At 43.2% G+C, this 18,725-nt stretch overlaps 1 protein-coding gene across 2 annotated transcripts in view; it reads left to right on the forward strand.

Moving 5' to 3' along the window:
* Nucleotides 1-18,725, forward strand: part of LOC128696876 (uncharacterized) — a 285,763-nt gene that overhangs the window by 239,133 nt on the left and 27,905 nt on the right. For both annotated transcript variants that reach the window (XM_070096084.1, XM_070096085.1), the window contains one exon: nucleotides 7,724-7,855. In XM_070096084.1, the coding sequence (XP_069952185.1) occupies nucleotides 7,724-7,855 (132 nt within the window). The remainder of the gene's footprint in view (nucleotides 1-7,723; nucleotides 7,856-18,725) is intronic.

Genomic DNA, 18,725 nt, shown 5'->3' on the forward strand with positions numbered 1-18,725 from the left:
TGGTGGTGAGTCTCTGCTCCTGTACTGTTGGTGGTGAGTCTTTGCTCCTGTACTGTTGGTGGTGAGTCTCTGCTCCAGTACTGTTGGTGGTGAGTCTGTTCCTGTGCTGTTGGTGGTGAGTCTGTTCCTGTACTGTTGGTGGTGAGTCTGTTCCTGTGCTGTTGGTGGTGAGTCTGTTCCTGTGCTGTTGGTGGTGAGTCTGTTCCTGTACTGTTGGTGGTGAGTCTGTTCCTGTACTGTTGGTGGTGAGTCTGTTGCTGTGCTGTTGGTGGTGAGTCTGTTCCTGTGCTGTTGGTGATAAGTCTGTTCCTGTACTGTTGGTGGTGAGTCTGCTCCTGTGCTGTTGGTAGTGAGTCTGTTCCTGTACTGTTGGTGGTGAGTCTGTTCCTGTACTGTTGGTGATAAGTCTGTTCCTGTACTGTTGGTGATAAGTCTGTTCCTGTACTGTTGGTGGTGAGTCTGTTCCTGTGCTGTTGGTGGTGAGTCTGTTCCTGTACTGTTGGTGGTGAGTCTGTTCCTGTACTGTTGGTGGTGAGTCTGTTCCTGTACTGTTGGTGGTGAGTCTGTTCCTGTGCTGTTGGTGGTGAGTCTGCTCCTGTACTGTTGGTGGTGAGTCTCTGCTCCTGTACTGTTGGTGGTGAGTCTGTTCCTGTACTGTTGGTGGTGAGTCTCTGCTCCTGTACTGTTGGTGGTGAGTCTCTGCTCCTGTACTGTTGGTGGTGAGTCTTTGCTCCTGTACTGCTGGTGGTGAGTCTCTGCTCCAGTACTGTTGGTGGTGAGTCTGTTCCTGTGCTGTTGGTGGTGAGTCTGTTCCTGTGCTGTTGGTGGTGAGTCTGTTCCTGTACTGTTGGTGGTGAGTCTGTTCCTGTACTGTTGGTGGTGAGTCTGTTCCTGTACTGTTGGTGGTGAGTCTGTTCCTGTACTGTTGGTGGTGAGTCTGTTCCTGTGCTGTTGGTGGTGAGTCTGTTCCTGTGCTGTTGGTGATAAGTCTGTTCCTGTACTGTTGGTGGTGAGTCTGCTCCTGTGCTGTTGGTGGTGAGTCTGTTCCTGTACTGTTGGTGGTGAGTCTGTTCCTGTACTGTTGGTGGTGAGTCTGTTCCTGTACTGTTGGTGGTGAGACTGTTCCTGTACCGCTGGTGGTGAGTCTCTGCTCCTGTACTGTTGGTGGTGAGTCTCTGCTCCTGTACTGTTGGTGGTGAGTCTCTGCTCCTGTACTGTTGGTGGTGAGTCTCTGCTCCTGTACTGTTGGTGGTGAGTCTGTTCCTGTGCTGTTGGTGGTGAGTCTGTTCCTGTGCTGTTGGTGGTGAGTCTGTTCCTGTACTGTTGGTGGTGAGTCTGTTCCTGTACTGTTGGTGGTGAGTCTGTTCCTGTGCTGTTGGTGGTGATTCTGTTCCTGTACTGTTGGTGGTGAGTCTGTTCCTGTGCTGTTGGTGGTGAGTCTCTGCTCCAGTACTGTTGGTGGTGAGTCTGTTCCTGTACTGTTGGTGGTGAGTCTGTTCCTGTGCTGTTGGTGGTGAGTCTGCTCCTGTACTGTTGGTGGTGAGTCTCTGCTCCTGTACTGTTGGTGGTGAGTCTGTTCCTGTACTGTTGGTGGTGAGTCTGTTCCTGTACTGTTGGTGGTGAGTCTGTTCCTGTGCTGTTGGTGGTGAGTCTGTTCCTGTGCTGTTGGTGGTGAGTCTGTTCCTGCACTGTTGGTGGTGAGTCTCTGCTCCTGTAATGTTGATGGTGAGTCTGTTCCTGTACTGTTGGTGGTGAGTCTGTTCCTGTACTGTTGGTGGTGAGTTTGTTCCTGTACTGCTGGTAGTGAGTCTGTTCCTGTGCTGTTGGTGGTGAGTCTATTCTTGTACTGTTGGTGGTGAGTCTCTGCTCCTGTAATGTTGGTGGTGAGTCTGTTCCTGTACTGTTGGTGGTGAGTCTATTCCTGTACTGCTCGTGGTGAGTCTGTTCTTGTGCTGTTGGTGGTGAGTCTGTTCCTGTACTGTTGGTGGTGAGTCTGTTCCTGTACTGTTGGTGGTGAATCTGCTCCTGTACTGTTGGTGGTGAGTCTGTTCCTGTACTGTTGGTGGTGAGTCTGTTCTTGAACTGTTGGTGGTGAGTCTGTTCCTGTACTGTTGGTGGTGAGTCTGTTCCTGTGCTGTTGGTGGTGAGTCTGTTCCTGTACTGCTGGTGGTGAGTCTGTTCCTGTACTGTTGGTGGTGAGTCTGTTCCTGTACTGTTGGTGGTGAGTCTGTTCCTGTACAGTTGGTGGTGAGTCTGTTCCTGTACTGTTGGTGCTGAGTCTCTGCTCCTGTACTGTTGGTGGTGAGTCTGTTCCTGTACTGTTGGTGGTGAGTCTGTTCCTGTACTGTTGGTGGTGAGTCTGTTCCTGTACTGTTGGTGGTGAGACTGTTCCTGTACTGTTGGTGGTGAGTCTCTGCTCCTGTACTGTTGGTGGTGAGTCTCTGCTCCTGTACTGTTGGTGGTGAGTCTGTTCCTGTACTGTTGGTGGTGAGTCTGTTCCTGTACTGTTGGTGGTGATTCTGTTCCTGTGCTGTTGGTGGTGAGTCTGTTCCTGTGCTGTTGGTGGTGAGTCTGTTCCTGTACTGTTGGTGGTGAGTCTGTTCCTGTACTGTTGGTGGTGAGTCTGTTCCTGTACTGTTGGTGGTGAGTCTGTTCCTGTACTGTTGGTGGTGAGTCTGTTCCTGTACTGTTGGTGGTGAGTCTGTTCCTGTACTGTTGGTGGTGAGTCTGTTCCTATGCTGTACTGTTGTGGTGAGTCTGTTCCTGTACTGTTGGTGGTGAGTCTGTTCCTGTGCTGTTGGTGGTGAGTCTGTTCCTGCACTGTTGGTGGTGAGTCTAGTTCATGTACTGCTGTACTGTTGTGGTGAGTCTGTTCCTGTACTGTTGGCGGTGAGTCTGTTCCTGTGCTGTTGGTGGTGAGTCTGTTCCTGTGCTGTTGGTGATAAGTCTTTTCCTGTACTGTTGGTGGTGAGTCTGCTCCTGTGCTGTTGGTAGTGAGTCTGTTCCTGTACTGTTGGTGGTGAGTCTGTTCCTGTACTGTTGGTGGTGAGTCTCTGCTCCTGTACTGTTGGTGGTGAGTCTGTTCCTGTACTGTTGGTGGTGAGTCTGTTCCTGTACTGTTGGTGGTGAGACTGTTCCTGTACCGCTGGTGGTGAGTCTCTGTCCTGCTGTTGGTGTGAGTGAGTCTGCTTGTACTGTTGGTGGTGAGTCTCTGTACTGCTGGTGTGTGAGTACTGTTCCTGTGCTGTTGGTGGTGAGTCTGTTGGTGGTGAGTCTGTTCCTGTGCTGTTGGTGGTGAGTCCTGTACTGGTGGTGGTGAGTCTGTTCCTGTACTGTTGGTGGTGAGTCTGTTCCTGTGCTGTTGGTGGTGAGTCTGTTCCTGTACTGCTGGTGGTGAGTCTGTTCCTGTACTGTTGGTGGTGAGTGTGTTCCTGTAATGTTGGTGGTGAGTCTGTTCCTGTACTGTTGGTGGTGAGTCTGTTCCTGTACTGTTGGTGGTGATTCTGTTCCTGTGCTGTTGGTGGTGAGTCTGTTCCTGTACTGTTGGTGGTGAGTCTGTTCCTGTACTGTTGGTGGTGAGTCTGTTCCTGTACTGTTGGTGGTGAGTCTGTTCCTGTACTGTTGGTGGTGAGTCTGTTCCTGTACTGTTGGTGGTGAGTCTGTTCCTGTACTGCTGGTGGTGAGTCTGTTCCTGTGCTGTTGGTGGTGAGTCTGTTCCTATGCTGTTGGTGGTGAGTCTGTTCCTGTACTGTTGGTGGTGAGTCTGCTCCTGTACTGTTGGTGGTGAGTCTGTTCCTGTACTGTTGGTGGTGAGTCTGTTCCTGTACTGTTGGTGGTGAGTCTGTTCCTGTGCTGTTCGTGGTGAGTCTGTTCCTGTGCTGTTGGTGGTGAGTCTGTTCCTATGCTGTTGGTGGTGAGTCTGTTCCTGTACTGTTGGTGGTGAGTCTGTTCCTGTGCTGTTGGTGGTGAGTCTGTTCCTGTGCTGTTGGTAGTGAGTCTGTTCCTGTATTGTTGGTGGCGAGTCTGTTCCTGTGCTGTTGGTGGTGAGTCTGTTCCTGTGCTGTTGGTGGTAAGTCTGTTCCTGTACTGTTGGTGGTGAGTCTGTTCCTGTACTGTTGGTGGTGAGTCTGTTCCTGTCCTGTTGGTGGTGAGTCTGTTCCTGTACTCTTGGTGCTGAGTCTCTGCTCCTGTAATGTTGGTGGTGAGTCTGTTCCTGTACTGTTGGTGGTGAGTCTGTTCCTGTACTGTTGGTGGTGAGTCTGTTCCTGTGCTGTTGGTGGTGAGTCTGTTTCTGTACTGTTGGTGGTGAGTCTCTGCTCCTGTAATGTTGGTGGTGAGTCTGTTCCTTTACTGTTGGTGGTGAGTCTGTTCCTGTACTGTTGGTGGTGAGTCTGTTCCTGTACTGTTGGTGGTGAGTCTGTTCCTGGGCTGTTGGTGGTGAGTCTCTGCTCCTGTAATGTTGGTGGTGAGTCTGTTCCTGTACTGTTGGTGGTGAGTCTCTGCTCCTGTAATGTTGGTGGTGAGTCTGTTCCTGTACTGTTGGTGGTGAGTCTGTTCCTGTACTGTTGGTGGTGAGTCTATTCATGTACTGCTGGTGGTGAGTCTGTTCCTGTGCTGTTGGTGGTGAGTCTGTTCCTGTGCTGTTGGTGGTGAGTCTGTTCCTGTACTGTTGGTGGTGAGTCTGCTCCTGTACTGTTGGTGGTGAGTCTGTTCCTGTACTGTTGGTGGTGAGTCTGTTCCTGAACTGTTGGTCGTGAGTCTGTTCCTGTACTGTTGGTGGTGAGTCTGTTCCTGTGCTGTTGGTGGTTAGTCTGTTCCTGTACTGTTGGTGGTGAGTCTGTTCCTGTACTGTTGGTGGTGAGTCTGTTCCTGTGCTGTTGGTGGTTAGTCTGTTCCTGTACTGTTGGTGGTGAGTCTGTTCCTGTACTGTTGGTGGTGAGTCTGTTCCTGTACTGTTGGTGGTGAGTCTGTTCCTGTACTGTTGGTGGTGAGTCTGTTCCTGTGCTGTTGGTGGTGAGTCTGTTCCTGTACTGTTGGTGGTGAGTCTGTTCCTGTGCTGTTGGTGGTGAGTCTGTTCCTGTGCTGTTGGTGGTGAGTCTGTTCCTGTGCTGTTGGTGGTGAGTCTGTTCCTGTACTGTTGGTGGTGAGTCTCTGCTCCTGTAATGTTGGTGGTGAGTCTGTTCCTGTACTGTTGGTGGTGAGTCTGTTCCTGTACTGTTGGTGGTGAGTCTGTTCCTGTACTGTTGGTGGTGAGTCTGTTTCTGTACTGTTGGTGGTGAGTCTCTGCTCCTGTAATGTTGGTGGTGAGTCTGTTCCTGTACTGTTGGTGGTGAGTCTGTTCCTGTACTGTTGGTGGTGATTCTGTTCCTTTGCTGTTGGTGGTGAGTCTGTTCCTGTGCTGTTGGTGGTGAGTCTGTTCCTGTACTGTTGGTGGTGAGTCTCTGCTCCTGTAATGTTGGTGGTGAGTCTGTTCCTGTACTGTTGGTGGTGAGTCTGTTCCTGTACTGCTGATAGTGAGTCTGTTCCTGTGCTGTTGGTGGTGAGTCTATTCCTGTGCTGTTTGTGGTGAGTCTGTTCCTGTACTGTTGGTGGTGAGTCTGCTCCTGTTCTGTTGGTGGTGATTCTGTTCCTGTACTGTTGGTGGTGAGTCTGTTCCTGTACTGTGGGTGGTGAGTCTGTTCCTGTACTGCTGGTGGTGAGTCTGTTCCTGTGCTGTTGGTGGTGAGTCTGTTCCTGTGCTGTTGGTGGTGAGTCTGTTCCTGTACTGTTGGTGGTGAGTCTGCTCCTGTACTGTTGGTGGTGAGTCTGTTCCTGCACTGTTGGTGGTGAGTCTGTTCCTGTACTGTTGGTGGTGAGTCTTTTCATGTACTGTTGGTGGTGAGTCTGTTCCTGTGCTGTTGGTGGTGAGTCTGTTCCTGTACTGCTGGTGGTGAGTCTGTTCCTGTACTGTTGGTGGTGAGTCTGTTCCTGTACAGTTGGTGGTGAGTCTGTTCCTGTACTGTTGGTGGTGAGTCTGTTCCTGTACTGTTGGTGCTAAGTCTCTGCTCCTGTAATGTTGGTGGTGAGTCTGTTCTTGTACTGTTGGTGGTGAGTCTGTTCCTGTACTGTTGGTGGTGAGTCTGTTCCTGTGCTGTTGGTGGTGAGTCTGTTTCTGTACTGTTGGTGGTGAGTCTCTGCTCCTGTAATGTTGGTCGTGAGTCTGTTCTTGTACTGTTGGTGGTGAGTCTGTTCCTGTGCTGTTGGTGGTGATTTTGTTCCTGTGCTGTTGGTGCTGAGTCTCTGCTCCTGTAATGTTGGTGGTGAGTCTGTTCCTGTAATGTTGGTGGTGAGTCTGTTCCTGTACTGTTGGTGGTGAGTCTGTTCCTGTACTGTTGGTGGTGAGTCTGTTCCTGTGCTGTTGGTGGTGAGTCTGTTCCTGTACTGTTGGTGGTGAGTCTGTTCCTGTGCTGTTGGTGATAAGTCTGTTCCTGTACTGTTGGTGGTAAGTCTGTTCCTGTGCTGTTGGTGGTGAGTCTGCTCCTGTACTGTTGGTTGTGAGTCTGTTCCTGTACTGTTGGTGGTGAGTCTGCTCCTGTACTGTTGGTGGTGAGTCTGTTCCTGTGCTGTTGGTGGTGAGTCTGCTATTGTACTGTTGGTGGTGAGTCTCTGCTCCTGTACTGTTGGTGGTGAGTCTGTTCCTGTACTGTTGGTGGTGAGTCTGCTCCTGTACTGTTGGTGGCGAGTCTGTTCCTGCACTGTTGGTGGTGAGTCTGTTCCTGTACTGTTGGTGGTGAGTCTCTGCTTCTGTGCTGTTGGTGGTGAGTCTGTTCCTGTGCTGTTGGTGGTGAGTCTGTTCCTGTACTGTTGGTGGTGAGTCTCTGCTCCAGTACTGTTGGTGGTGAGTCTTACACTACTTACTGAGTCTCGGTTTCAGGTAGAATTAGACTCTTTCCTCAAATTTTATCTCAGTGGATTAAGAAGAATTTCATCTCAGTAGATTAATGTATAATGATTTTGAATGTATTTTGCAGTTAATTTAAGATTTTTTTTTTTAAATCTTTGAGTTTTATACATTATATTATTTTTGGCATAATTCAAGACAACTTTAATAGTATGCAATCGTGGAAATATTTCAAAATAGTTTGAAGTTTCCTTAATTGATTTCTTTGTTTCTTTCTCGTGGGATACAATGATATTATTGAATAGATTTCGTAAACTTAAATTTTTTATATATAACTGAATACTGAAGGTGGGACAAGTCGAGTCAGTTTCTGCTCCTGTTACTAGTGGTAAATGGCATATAAGTAATCACTTAGACGTCATTCGAGGTGGTTGTTATAAGAAAAGGAGTTCCTCTCCTCCCCCCCACACACACAATGAGCCTGGCTCAGGGGATACTGTGCTGGTTCTCACATTTTATGTTTGGGTAAACATGAGAAAACTATCTAGCATTACCAGCCTTGTGGCAAGCACATAATCCGGATTAGTTTGTCGAGGTTTGTAGTGCTCTCTCTCTCTCTCTCTCACACACACACACACACACACACACACACACACACACACACACACACACACACACACACACACACACACACACACACACACACACACACACATGTCTGTGCATCATAATGTACCATCACCAGGGTTTCACTATCACCGTAACCACCACAACCTGTCAAAGCCCTAACCATCTTCCCTACCTCCACAACCACTACTATAAGCACTGTATAATTGCTTGCAGGTAGCCCTGACATCCTGATCTGTGGTAACTGCCGGGAGCTGTTCTCCAACCTGAGTGACTTCATCGAGCACCGCCGCACCTACTGCAAGCTTAGGTTCACCTGCAAATGCTCCTCCCACAACGGTACCATGCGTGAGTACCCGATTTCTTGTCTCCTCCCACAACGGTCATCTCATGAGTGTTTATGTAAGAATTCTTGCTAATGGGTGATCGAGAATTCATCCACATGCATGAAGTTTCTTATATATATATATATATATATATATATATATATATATATATATATATATATATATATATTTATATATATTATAATAGTGTGTGTGTGTGTGTGTGTGTGTGTGTGTGTGTGTGTGTGTCTGTGTGTTTCTTGTCCTTGCGCCTTTTAGTAATTTATCTTATTTCAACGAGGTGGTGGTCAGTGATGAGTTTAGTGTACATTTATCACCTAAATAGTGTTAAATTGGTTAAACACCCAATACACACGGACCTCAGTGCTCGAAACCTACACACACACACACACACACACACACACACACACACACACACACACAATTAGTGCACGAAAATGCATGCATCATGTAAAATCGTAAACATTTAAGTCGAGTCAATTACAATCTGTCATCGGCACCCAGATCATAAATGGAGTGAGATATAAATTCGCTTTACACTAACAGTTGAGTACAATTAGTTTGTGAAAGTCAATGTCCACTCAGTTTCTCGCTAGAACAGTCACTATCAATTACGTGGCTTGCGATCGTGAACACTGATTTGCTTGACGCCTAGCATCAACCCAGCGTCTCCCAGCTGTTTACGAACCTCTACGTATCTAGCACCAACCCAGCGTCTCCCAGCTGTTTACGAACCTCTACGTACCTAGCACCAACCCAGCATCTCCCAGCTGTTTACGAACCTCTACGTACGTAGCACCAACCCAGCGTCTCCCAGCTGTGTACGAACGTGTGCGTACCTAGCACCATCCCAGCGTCTCCCAGCTGTATACGAACCTACGCGTGCCTAGCACCAACTCAGCATCTCCCAGCTATGTACGAACATGTGCGTACCTAGCACCAACCCAGCAATTAAGGTAACTGGTCATTACACGCCCCAACTTGTCTAGTTTGTTATCTCTAAGCACCTGTTTAGGCAAGCTAATTACGCTTCATTATCCAACGACATTACTTGGAAAATTACATTTTTAATCTCACCTAAGTGTACCTTTAAGAGTGGTTATTAATACGTGTACGTGAGAAGGGCAGGCGTGCTGATGGGCTCTAGAGGGAGCGCGGGTGCTGACGAGCTCTAGAGGGAGCGCGGGTGCTGACGAGCTCTAGAGGGAGCGCGGGTGCTGACGAGCTCCAGGGAGCAGAGTGAGGGAGCATGGGAAATCTGAAGGATGCAGCAATGCCATACTGACCTATATCAACCAGAATTCTGGTAAAAAAAATCATCAGGAAGATTACTCGACAATTCCTTATTTTTTTCCGTTTAGAATATTTTCGGGGGAATAAGTGATTCTCTCTCTCTCTCTCTCTCTCTCTCTCTCTCTCTCTCTCTCTCTCTCTCTCTCTCTCTCTCTTTCTCTCTCTTCCTCTTCCGTTTCTTCTCATCATTCTTAAAAATTACCATATCTTAATTTTTTCCTGTTTTTTATACTCTTATATTTTCTATAATTGATGGTCAACACTCTTGTCTTCCTCTTCCTCCTCATCTTCATCCCTTTCTTCTATCCTATCACCTCTTCTATTCCCTTCCTCCCTCCCTCTCTGCATCTATTTATGTACTATTCTCCCCTTCCCTATCATCATCTTCATTTCCCTGCTATCCCCTCCCACCTTAACTCTATCTTCATCCCTCTCTGGCTTCTCTTCCTCTTTCTTCAGCCTTCTATCCTCTCACTGTTCTTGCGAAAACAAAAACAAACTTAATAGTTTCATTACTCCACAAGTGCATGATTTACCTCCCTTCTTCAACACTAACACAAAATTACGATGCCTGAGACAACGAGGATGTTGTTATAGTAATGAGAAGACTGGAGTGATGATGGAGGTGTACTCACCTAATTGTGGTTGCAGGGATCGACTCATAGCTCCTGGCCCCAAGTATGTGTGTGTGTGTGTGTGTGTGTGTGTGTGTGAGAGAGAGAGAGAGAATACATGTACATAGTATATGTGTGGGAAAGGGAGCTGACGACACGCGTCTGGATAAACTCTACGGATTAGACAAGCCGCGTTTCACTTACTGGGCTGGGGTTTAAAACTGCAATATTGATCACTGGTCCCCAGAAGCGTTCCAGCTGCTCTGAATTCCCCCTCATTCTCTCGTATTGTATGGTTACTTACTATAAGAAGAGCCAGGTGGGATTGCTGTTATTATGGTTATAGGTGAAATGTTAATTCATCAGGGGAGGGGTCATATGGCACTAGACTTGATCCTAATAGATGGAGGTTCATCCCAGTCCCTCAGATCTGGAGCGCTCTTTCACCCACTGCAGCGAAGAGGTTTGTGGTGTCGCTTAACAGTGTTACAAAAGCTATCCACCAACTCACCACCAAAACAACAATAACTGTCCACCTCCCTCCACCAATACACCACCACCATAACAACAACCAGCCACTTCCCTCCGCCACTACAACAACCGTCCACCTCCCTCCACCACCTCACCATCACCTAACCACCACAACAACTATTCACTTCCCTCCACCAACTCACCATCACCACCACAACAACTATCCACTTCCCCTCACCAACTCACCACCACAACAGCCATCTACCTCCCTCCACCAACACACCACCACAACAACAACCATCCACCTCCCTCCACCAACACACCACCACAACAACAACCATCTACCTCCCTCCACCAACACACCACCACCACAACAACCATCCACCTCCCCTCCACCAACACACCACCACCGCAACAACCATCCACCTCCCTCCACCAGCACACCACATAACAACACTCACACTGAACCGCTCCATTACTGAATTTTTAACCCTACTCAGATTTAGCCAGTTTTAATACTATCTACGCAAACCTTAGCCACAACTGGCACTAAAACGTACTTATGGAGAAGCATTACCCATTAGTTGTCTCTTAAGGGAGAGAGCCAGTGCTATAAGCTATCTCCTGAAGCCGCACTAACCTCTCGTAAACGCAGACAGACACACACAAAAACTTAATTAGGGGTTGCCCACACTCTCGCCTGCAACACACTCGTAAAATCAAGTAGGAGTAACAAAATTTACACTGGGAATATATTACTGACGCAGTGTGATGAGATCGTGAAAAACGTCACTATGCAAGCGCATGGCTATGTGAGCACATCGTTATGTGAGTACATGGCTATGTGAGCACATCGTTATGTGAGCACATGGCTGTGAGCACATCGTTATGTGAGCACATGGCTATGTGAGCACATCGTTATGTGAGCACATGGCTATGTGAGCACATCGTTATGTGAGCACATGGCTATGTGGGCACATCGTTATATGAGCATATAGCTATGTGAGCACATCGTTATGTGAGCACATGGCTATGTGAGCACATCGTTATGTGAGCACATGGCTATGTGGGCACATCGTTATATGAGCATATAGCTATGTGAGCACATCGTTATGTGAGCACATGGCTATGTGAGCACATCGTTATGTGAGCACATGGCTATGTGAGCACATCGTTGTGTGAGCACATGGCTATGTGAGCACATCGTTATGTGAGCACATGGCTATGTGAGCACATCGTTGTGAGCACATGGCTATGTGAGCACATCGTTATGTGAGCACATAGCTATGTGATCACATCGTTATGTGACCACATGACTATGTGAGTACATCGTTATGTGAGCACATGGCTGTGAGCACATCGTTATGTGAGCACTTCGTTATATGAGCACATAGCTATGTGAACACATCGTTATGTGAGCACATCGTTATATGAGCACATAGCTATGTGAACACATCGTTATGTGAGCACATGGCTATGTGAACACATCGTTATGTGAGCACATGGCTGTGTGAACACATCGTTATGTGAGCACATCTCATGTTTTCATCTTCATATCTGTTTTTCCTATCATCCTCTTTCTTTGCATCTTCTTTAATGACGAGTCAGTAAGTTATAATTACATATGTCTATGTTGAACCACCCAGTATAGTTTAGTATGGGCCGCCAGCAGTAATAAGCCTAGTTGATCAAACAGTTCAACCTCTGGCCGGGCTGCGAGAATAGAACAACTCTAGAAAGCGGGGAGAGGTAGATCACAGGTTGGTTAACAGTGATGGGTCGACACACTGTTGGGTGTTATGGTGCTCGAAATATCGAAGAGAAGACTAATATTTTCTCGTGAAATAAGCTTCGGTGGTTTAAGCTCAGGAAAAAAAATAGGTCGAAAAATTAAGTAGGAATCTGAGAGCAACAGTCTACGTGAAAGCTTATGTAATAACAAAGCTCTCGACATAGTTTAGTGAATAAAACAAGAGTGTTTTAAATAATTTCAGACTTACTCTCTCACGCGGCTCTCTCTCTCTCTCTCTCTCTCTCTCTCTCTCTCTCTCTCTCTCTCTCTCTCTCTCTCTCTCTCTCTCTCTCTCTCTCTCTCTCTCTCTCTCTCACCTAACTGGCAGCACGGAGTTCTTACATTAATATAAAACAATCATGTGTAATTTTAATTTACGAAAAAGTTGCTGTAACGTTGGGTTCATCTTATTCTTAACTATGCACCGTCAGCTACCTTATATTGTCTCCCTGTGCTGCATACTTTTTTCCCCTTGTATCTCATACATTCACTTTGTACCTAATATTTTCTCCCTGTACCTCATAATTTCACTGTCTACTTCATAATTCCCGCCAGTAATTTATTTAGAATCAGATGTTGATGACTAAGCTCCTTGTGTTGCTGAAGCAGCGATCAAGTAGCACTGCTAAGACTAATATCTGACTAATTTTTTCCTGATTATTTTCTGAAGTATATTAGTGGTTCTTGTTTATTCCGCGTGCCTGAAGCGCAGTCTTGCGAGGTACAGTTCTGCGCCAACAGACGAATTTTAACAGACGGTTTTTTTTCTTGAATTGCCTGTCAGATGTGGAAGTCTATTACTTTTACTCCCGTCCCCCTCTTCCTGTGATATTCCTCTACCACACAGTATTGTATTCAGGTACGAAAATTGTCCTTTGTGTTAAACTGTTAATGTCGCAGATGTTCACCGAACTGTAATCACATACGTTTGTTTGTTGATGTTGAGCTCTAATTCTGAGTATTTTATAGGTGTGGTAATGTCTGGTTTTCAGGTCTTTCACTGATTTACAATCTACTCTTTAACTTTTTTTCTGGTACTGAATCCTTTCTTAGTTCTGGGACCAGCCTTGTGGCAAACCTCTGAACCCCCTCAAAATTATTCTTATGGTTGAAAGAGGGACGTGCATGATGTTGTAAATTGTTGATTCCTGGAGTTTACGCTTGTCCTGTACCAACCCGACCATCATGTTATCCAAACCCTACAGTACCTAGTTCCGAGACGGAAAATAAAAGGTCACAATTCCGCAGCTGGAACAATTCACCAAGAAATAGGCACTTAGGAGAAAGACGTTTTGGTAATGTTTCGCTCTGTCCTGGACCACTCTCATCACGACAGTTGTGATTTCATAGTGGTCTATGATGAACCAACACATCATCCTAAATTTTCTTCCCGAAGTACAAGGTCTTGGTGAACTGCATCAGAGCTCTCTGGACTCCAAGATATACTGTACAACACTCTCCAACATTCTCCTCCAAACATTCACGAACACTTACTTCCCAAATGGCAGGAATACTGAAGGGAAGGAAACATTGGCTGAAGCAACGTTTCACACACACTTCATCCCTCTTCGTGGGTGAAACGTACCAATAAATGCTTCCTCGCATTGAGTGTCTTCTTACTTGCTTCTACACCAACACATTCGCCAACATACCAGCATCCACTCTCCGCTTCTCATTCATTACCACTCACCCCAACACAGTCCCCAGCATCAGTCCCCCCAACACTCAAGCTCCAGCTTAACGTTGAAACATTTCATTAGTCTTCAAGAATATAAAGTTTTATTTTGTAAGAGCCGATCAGTGCTTGTGGGTTTATTACTCGTGGTTTACTGTTTTATATTTTTTGTGTGTGTGTGATCTTGAGAATTTATTATAGTACTGTGGTCCTGTCGTTAATGTGGTTTTATAGGTTTATGTTCTTGTAAGTTCTTGTTCTTTTGCGAATTTGTTTTCATTTTGTAGTTTAGTGGAACTGTAGTTTTGTATTATTGAGGTTTTGTGGATTTTCAGTGTTGATGATTTGTGGTTTTGTGGTCTTGTAGGTTTGTGGACCTTTTTAGTGTGGTGGCGATACAGTGGTGCAGAATGCAAGGCGCCAGCCGACATCGTTGATGAGAAGTAAGATGGAACGAGGAAATTGGAATCAGTAAATAGCTGGGAGCTGCCGAGTGTGGCTGTCTGTTCGGCAGTTAGAACACTCTCTCTTATTGGAACACTGCAACTTTTGCCTCTATAATTAGTTTCCTTTTTTTCCGTTATATCAAATGCTTTCTGGGTTCTGCTTCGCCTGTTACCCATTCGGAGCTATAATTCATTATGCTACACGCACAAAAAATTATGTATATGTTATAAATGACAAAGTTAAAACGCAAAGATTACGGGCTTACCTACTATTTGAGGTGGCGAAGAGTTCGTTTGGAGTAAAAAAAAAGGCAAGCAATATATGTTTACAGCCCAGGCTGTGAGCGAGCGTCTTAGAAGCTCGTCTCAAAGAATGTGCACCACACAAGAAAAATGTCAATTTCGTAAGGATTACTTTTCTGCCACTGCAAGAGGGACTCCTGCAGGACGATTAAACTTATGTTAAGTAGCTGCTAGTCTTTTTTTTTCTTCAGTACTATTGTCTTTTTGATTACTATATATCTTATATTACCATATATATATATATATATATATATATATATATATATATATATATATATATATATATATATATATATATATATATATATATATATATGCAAAACATCCACTGTGAAAGAGTAGTGAAATTCCAAGCGCTTTCGTGACTACTCACATTGTCAAGGAACTATGAAAGTAATACATCAAAGGAAGGCAATTAAAGGGCTTAGACCACACCTCACAGTCAACTCCCACAACAAAGAAACACCTGACGCGCGACAATACAGGACTCATAAGAAAAGAGGAACACTGCAGTAGGTCCGCTCGTCCAACTAGACAGGTCCTCACGACATCCCACTAACAAATTATTCTACCCAAGAAATAAGGTTTATTATTTGTCCTATGTATTATTAAACTCTACCCAAATTTTATTAGTTATAAATGAATCTAATTTATATAAACCTAAGGAAATATTCACATTTTTTCAAAACTGCTTTTTATGAAACAAGATTCAATTATATTTCTGTCAACCATGGACTTGCTTGATAAAACTTTTTCAACTTTTTGAAAATCAATTGGATGGTTAAAATCTCTCACGTGAATAAATAGAACACTGGAATCTTGTCCAGTTCTAATGCTATATTTATGTAGTTTTAATCTAAGTTCGAGACTTTTACTAGTTTGACCGTAATAAACTTTATCGCAAAGTTTACAAGGAATCTTATAGACACATCCATCAGCATTTTGGGGGAATTCTTTATCAAAAGTTTTTTTAATGTATCAAGATTTTTAAATACAACTTTAATATTAAAAGTCTTAAGAAGAGAAGGCATATCAACCAAGTTTTCATGGTAAGGGAGAACCAACATATTTTTAGTTGAATAAGGTTGGTTGTCCCTTTTTGGATTGTAAAATGTAATTCTAGCAATTTTAAATGATTTATCAATTACATTTCTTGGGTATTTCAGATCAATGGCTATTTCATAAATTTTGGATATTTCTTCATTTATGAACTCTGGACTACAAATACGTAAAGCTCTCAAAAACATTGATGAGAAAACAGACAGTTTAACTTTATCTTGATGGGAAGAATAATAGTGGACATAGGAACAGTTATTTGTAGATTTTCTGTAAATTTTAAATTTGAATTCATTATTACTCTTAATAATTAAAACATCTAGAAAAGGCAATGAGTTATTTTCCTCAAACTCAACAGTAAAGTTTGAAGAATGAGCTAAGATATTTAATTTACCAAGGAAATGGTGTATATCTACATTCTTGGGCATAAGACATAAAATATCATCAACATATCTGAACCATTTTGCTCTATTAGGAAGGATTGTGTTAAGCAATCTTGTTTCAAAAAATTCCATGTATAGATTACTAAGAACAGGTGAAAGAGGATTTCCCATTGCCATACCAAATTTCTGAGTGTAAAACTTATCATTAAATACAAATTTTGCATCAACAATGCAAAGTTTAATAAGTTTAATGATGGTAGGAACTGGTAATGGTAAATCATAACGAGTTCTTCAGATAAGAAACTTAAATCATCAATAGGAACTTTCGTAAACAAGGAAGAAACATCAAAACTAACCATGTTAAAATCATTTAAGTCAGTCAAGGAGCTTAATTTATCAACTAAATGTAAGTTGTTTTTAACATTAAAGTTAGAAATTTTACCAACAATAGGGCTCAAAATGTCAACAAGCCATTTGGATAATTTATACGAAACTGATCCTATGGAGCTAATAATTGGTCTGATTGGATTACCTGGTTTGTGTGTTTTTATTAGTCCATATATGTAAGGTAAAGATGGATTAGTGGAAGTAAATTGTTTAATAAATTCATCTTTGCCTTTTAGTAGAAGTTTTATTGTTCTATTGAAATTACTGTTGGTAGGTAAGACACATAGGCAACAGTTAGGCAACTTTATTCCGAAACGTTTCGCCTACACAGTAGGCTTCTTCAGTCGAATACAGAAAGTAGGCAGGAACAGTAGAGAAGACGATGTAATCAGTCCATCACCCTTAAAGTCGTAGAATTTGAGGTTGTCAGTCCCTCGGCCTGGAGAAGTTCAGTTCCATAGTCAGGAACTATCTGAAGATCAAGCGACAGTGCGGAGACTTAAATACTGTCGGAAGGAGAGGTGCAGAGTAGTAGTAGTAGTAGTAGTGATAATGTAACCACTGAAAGGTCAGGTCCCTCTCAGATCCAACAATTCTCACTTGAAAAGTTTGTCCAAGGTGTTTTCTGTATCAAGATGCTATGTGTTGCAGTGTCTGACAAGATGAACATCAAAATGGTATACAATACAGAAAACACCTTGGACAAACTTTTCAAGTGAGAATTGTTGGATCTGAGAGGGACCTGACCTTTCAGTGGTTACATTCTCACTACTACTACTACTACTCTGCACCTCTCCTTCCAACAGTATTTAAGTCTCCGCACTGTCGCTTGATCTTCAGATAGTTCCTGACTATGGAACTGAACTTCTCCAGGCCGAGGGACTGACAACCTCAAATTCTACGACTTTAAGGGTGATGGACTGATTACATCGTCTTCTCTACTGTTCCTGCCTACTTTCTGTATTCGACTGAAGAAGCCTACTGTGTAGGCGAAACGTTTCGGAATAAAGTTGCCTAACTGTTGCCTATGTGTCTTACCTACCAACCTGTCGGTATTGTATACCATTTTGAAATTACTGTTAACGGTTTCTAAGGGATTCTTTTTAAGTTTAGAATAGGTTTCAGTATCATCTAAGAGATTATTCATTTTTTCATGGTAATCATTTTCTTTCATAATTACTATTGCAGACAAAATAAATGCAATAGTAATTATGAAAGAAAATGATTACCAAGAAAAAATTAATAATCTCTTAGATGATACTGAAACCTATTCTTAACTTAGAAAGAAACCCTTAGAAACCGTTAACAGTAATTTCAATAGAACAATAAAACTTCTACTAAAAGGCAAAGATGAATTAATTAAACAATTTACTTCCACTAATCCATCTTTGCCTTACATGTATGGACTAATAAAAAACACACAAACCAGGTAATCCAATCAGACCAATTATTATCTCCATAGGATCAGTTTCGTATAAATTATCCAAATGGCTTGTTGACATTTTGAGCCCTATTGTTGGTAAAATTTCTAACTTTAATGTTAAAAACAACTTAGATTTAGTTGATAAATTAAGCTCCTTGACTGACTTAAATGATTTTAACATGGTTAGTTTTGATGTTACTTCCTTGTTTACGAAAGTTCCTATTGATGATTTATTAAGTTTCTTATCTGAAGAACTCGTTAACTATGATTTACCATTGCCAGTTCCTACCATCATTAAACTTATTAAACTTTGCATTGTTGATGCAAAATTTGTATTTAATGATAAGTTTTACACTCAGAAATTTGGTATGGCAATGGGAAATCCTCTTTCACCTGTTCTTAGTAATCTATACATGGAATTTTTAGAAATAAGATTGCTTAACACAATCCTCCCTAATAGAGCAAAATGGTTCAGATATGTTGATGATATTTTATGTCTTATGCCCAAGAATGTAGATATACACCATTTCCTTGGCAAATTAAATAGCCCATTCTATAAACTTTACTGTTGAGTTTGAGGAAAATAACTCATTGCCTTTTCTAGATGTTTTAATTATTAAGAGTAATAATGAATTCAAATTTAAAATTTACAGAAAATCTACAAATAACTGTTCCTATGTCCACTATTATTCTTCCCATCAAGATAAAGTTAAACTGTCTGTTTTCTCATCAATGTTTTTGAGAGCTTTACGTATTTGTAGTCCAGAGTTCATAAATGAAGAAATATCCAAAATTTATGAAATAGCCATTGATCTGAAATACCCAAGAAATGTAATTGATAAATCATTTAAAATTGCTAGAAATACTTTTTACAACCCAAAAAAGGACAACCAACCTTATTCAACTAAAAATATGTTGGTTCTCCCTTACCATGAAAACTTGGTTGATATGCCTTCTCTTCTTAAGACTTTTAATATTAAAGTTGTATTTAAAAATCTTGATACAGTAAAAAAAACTTTTGATAAAGA

Source organism: Cherax quadricarinatus, chromosome 52, assembly GCF_038502225.1.
Source record: "Cherax quadricarinatus isolate ZL_2023a chromosome 52, ASM3850222v1, whole genome shotgun sequence".
NCBI classification, from domain to species: Eukaryota; Metazoa; Arthropoda; class Malacostraca; order Decapoda; family Parastacidae; genus Cherax; species Cherax quadricarinatus.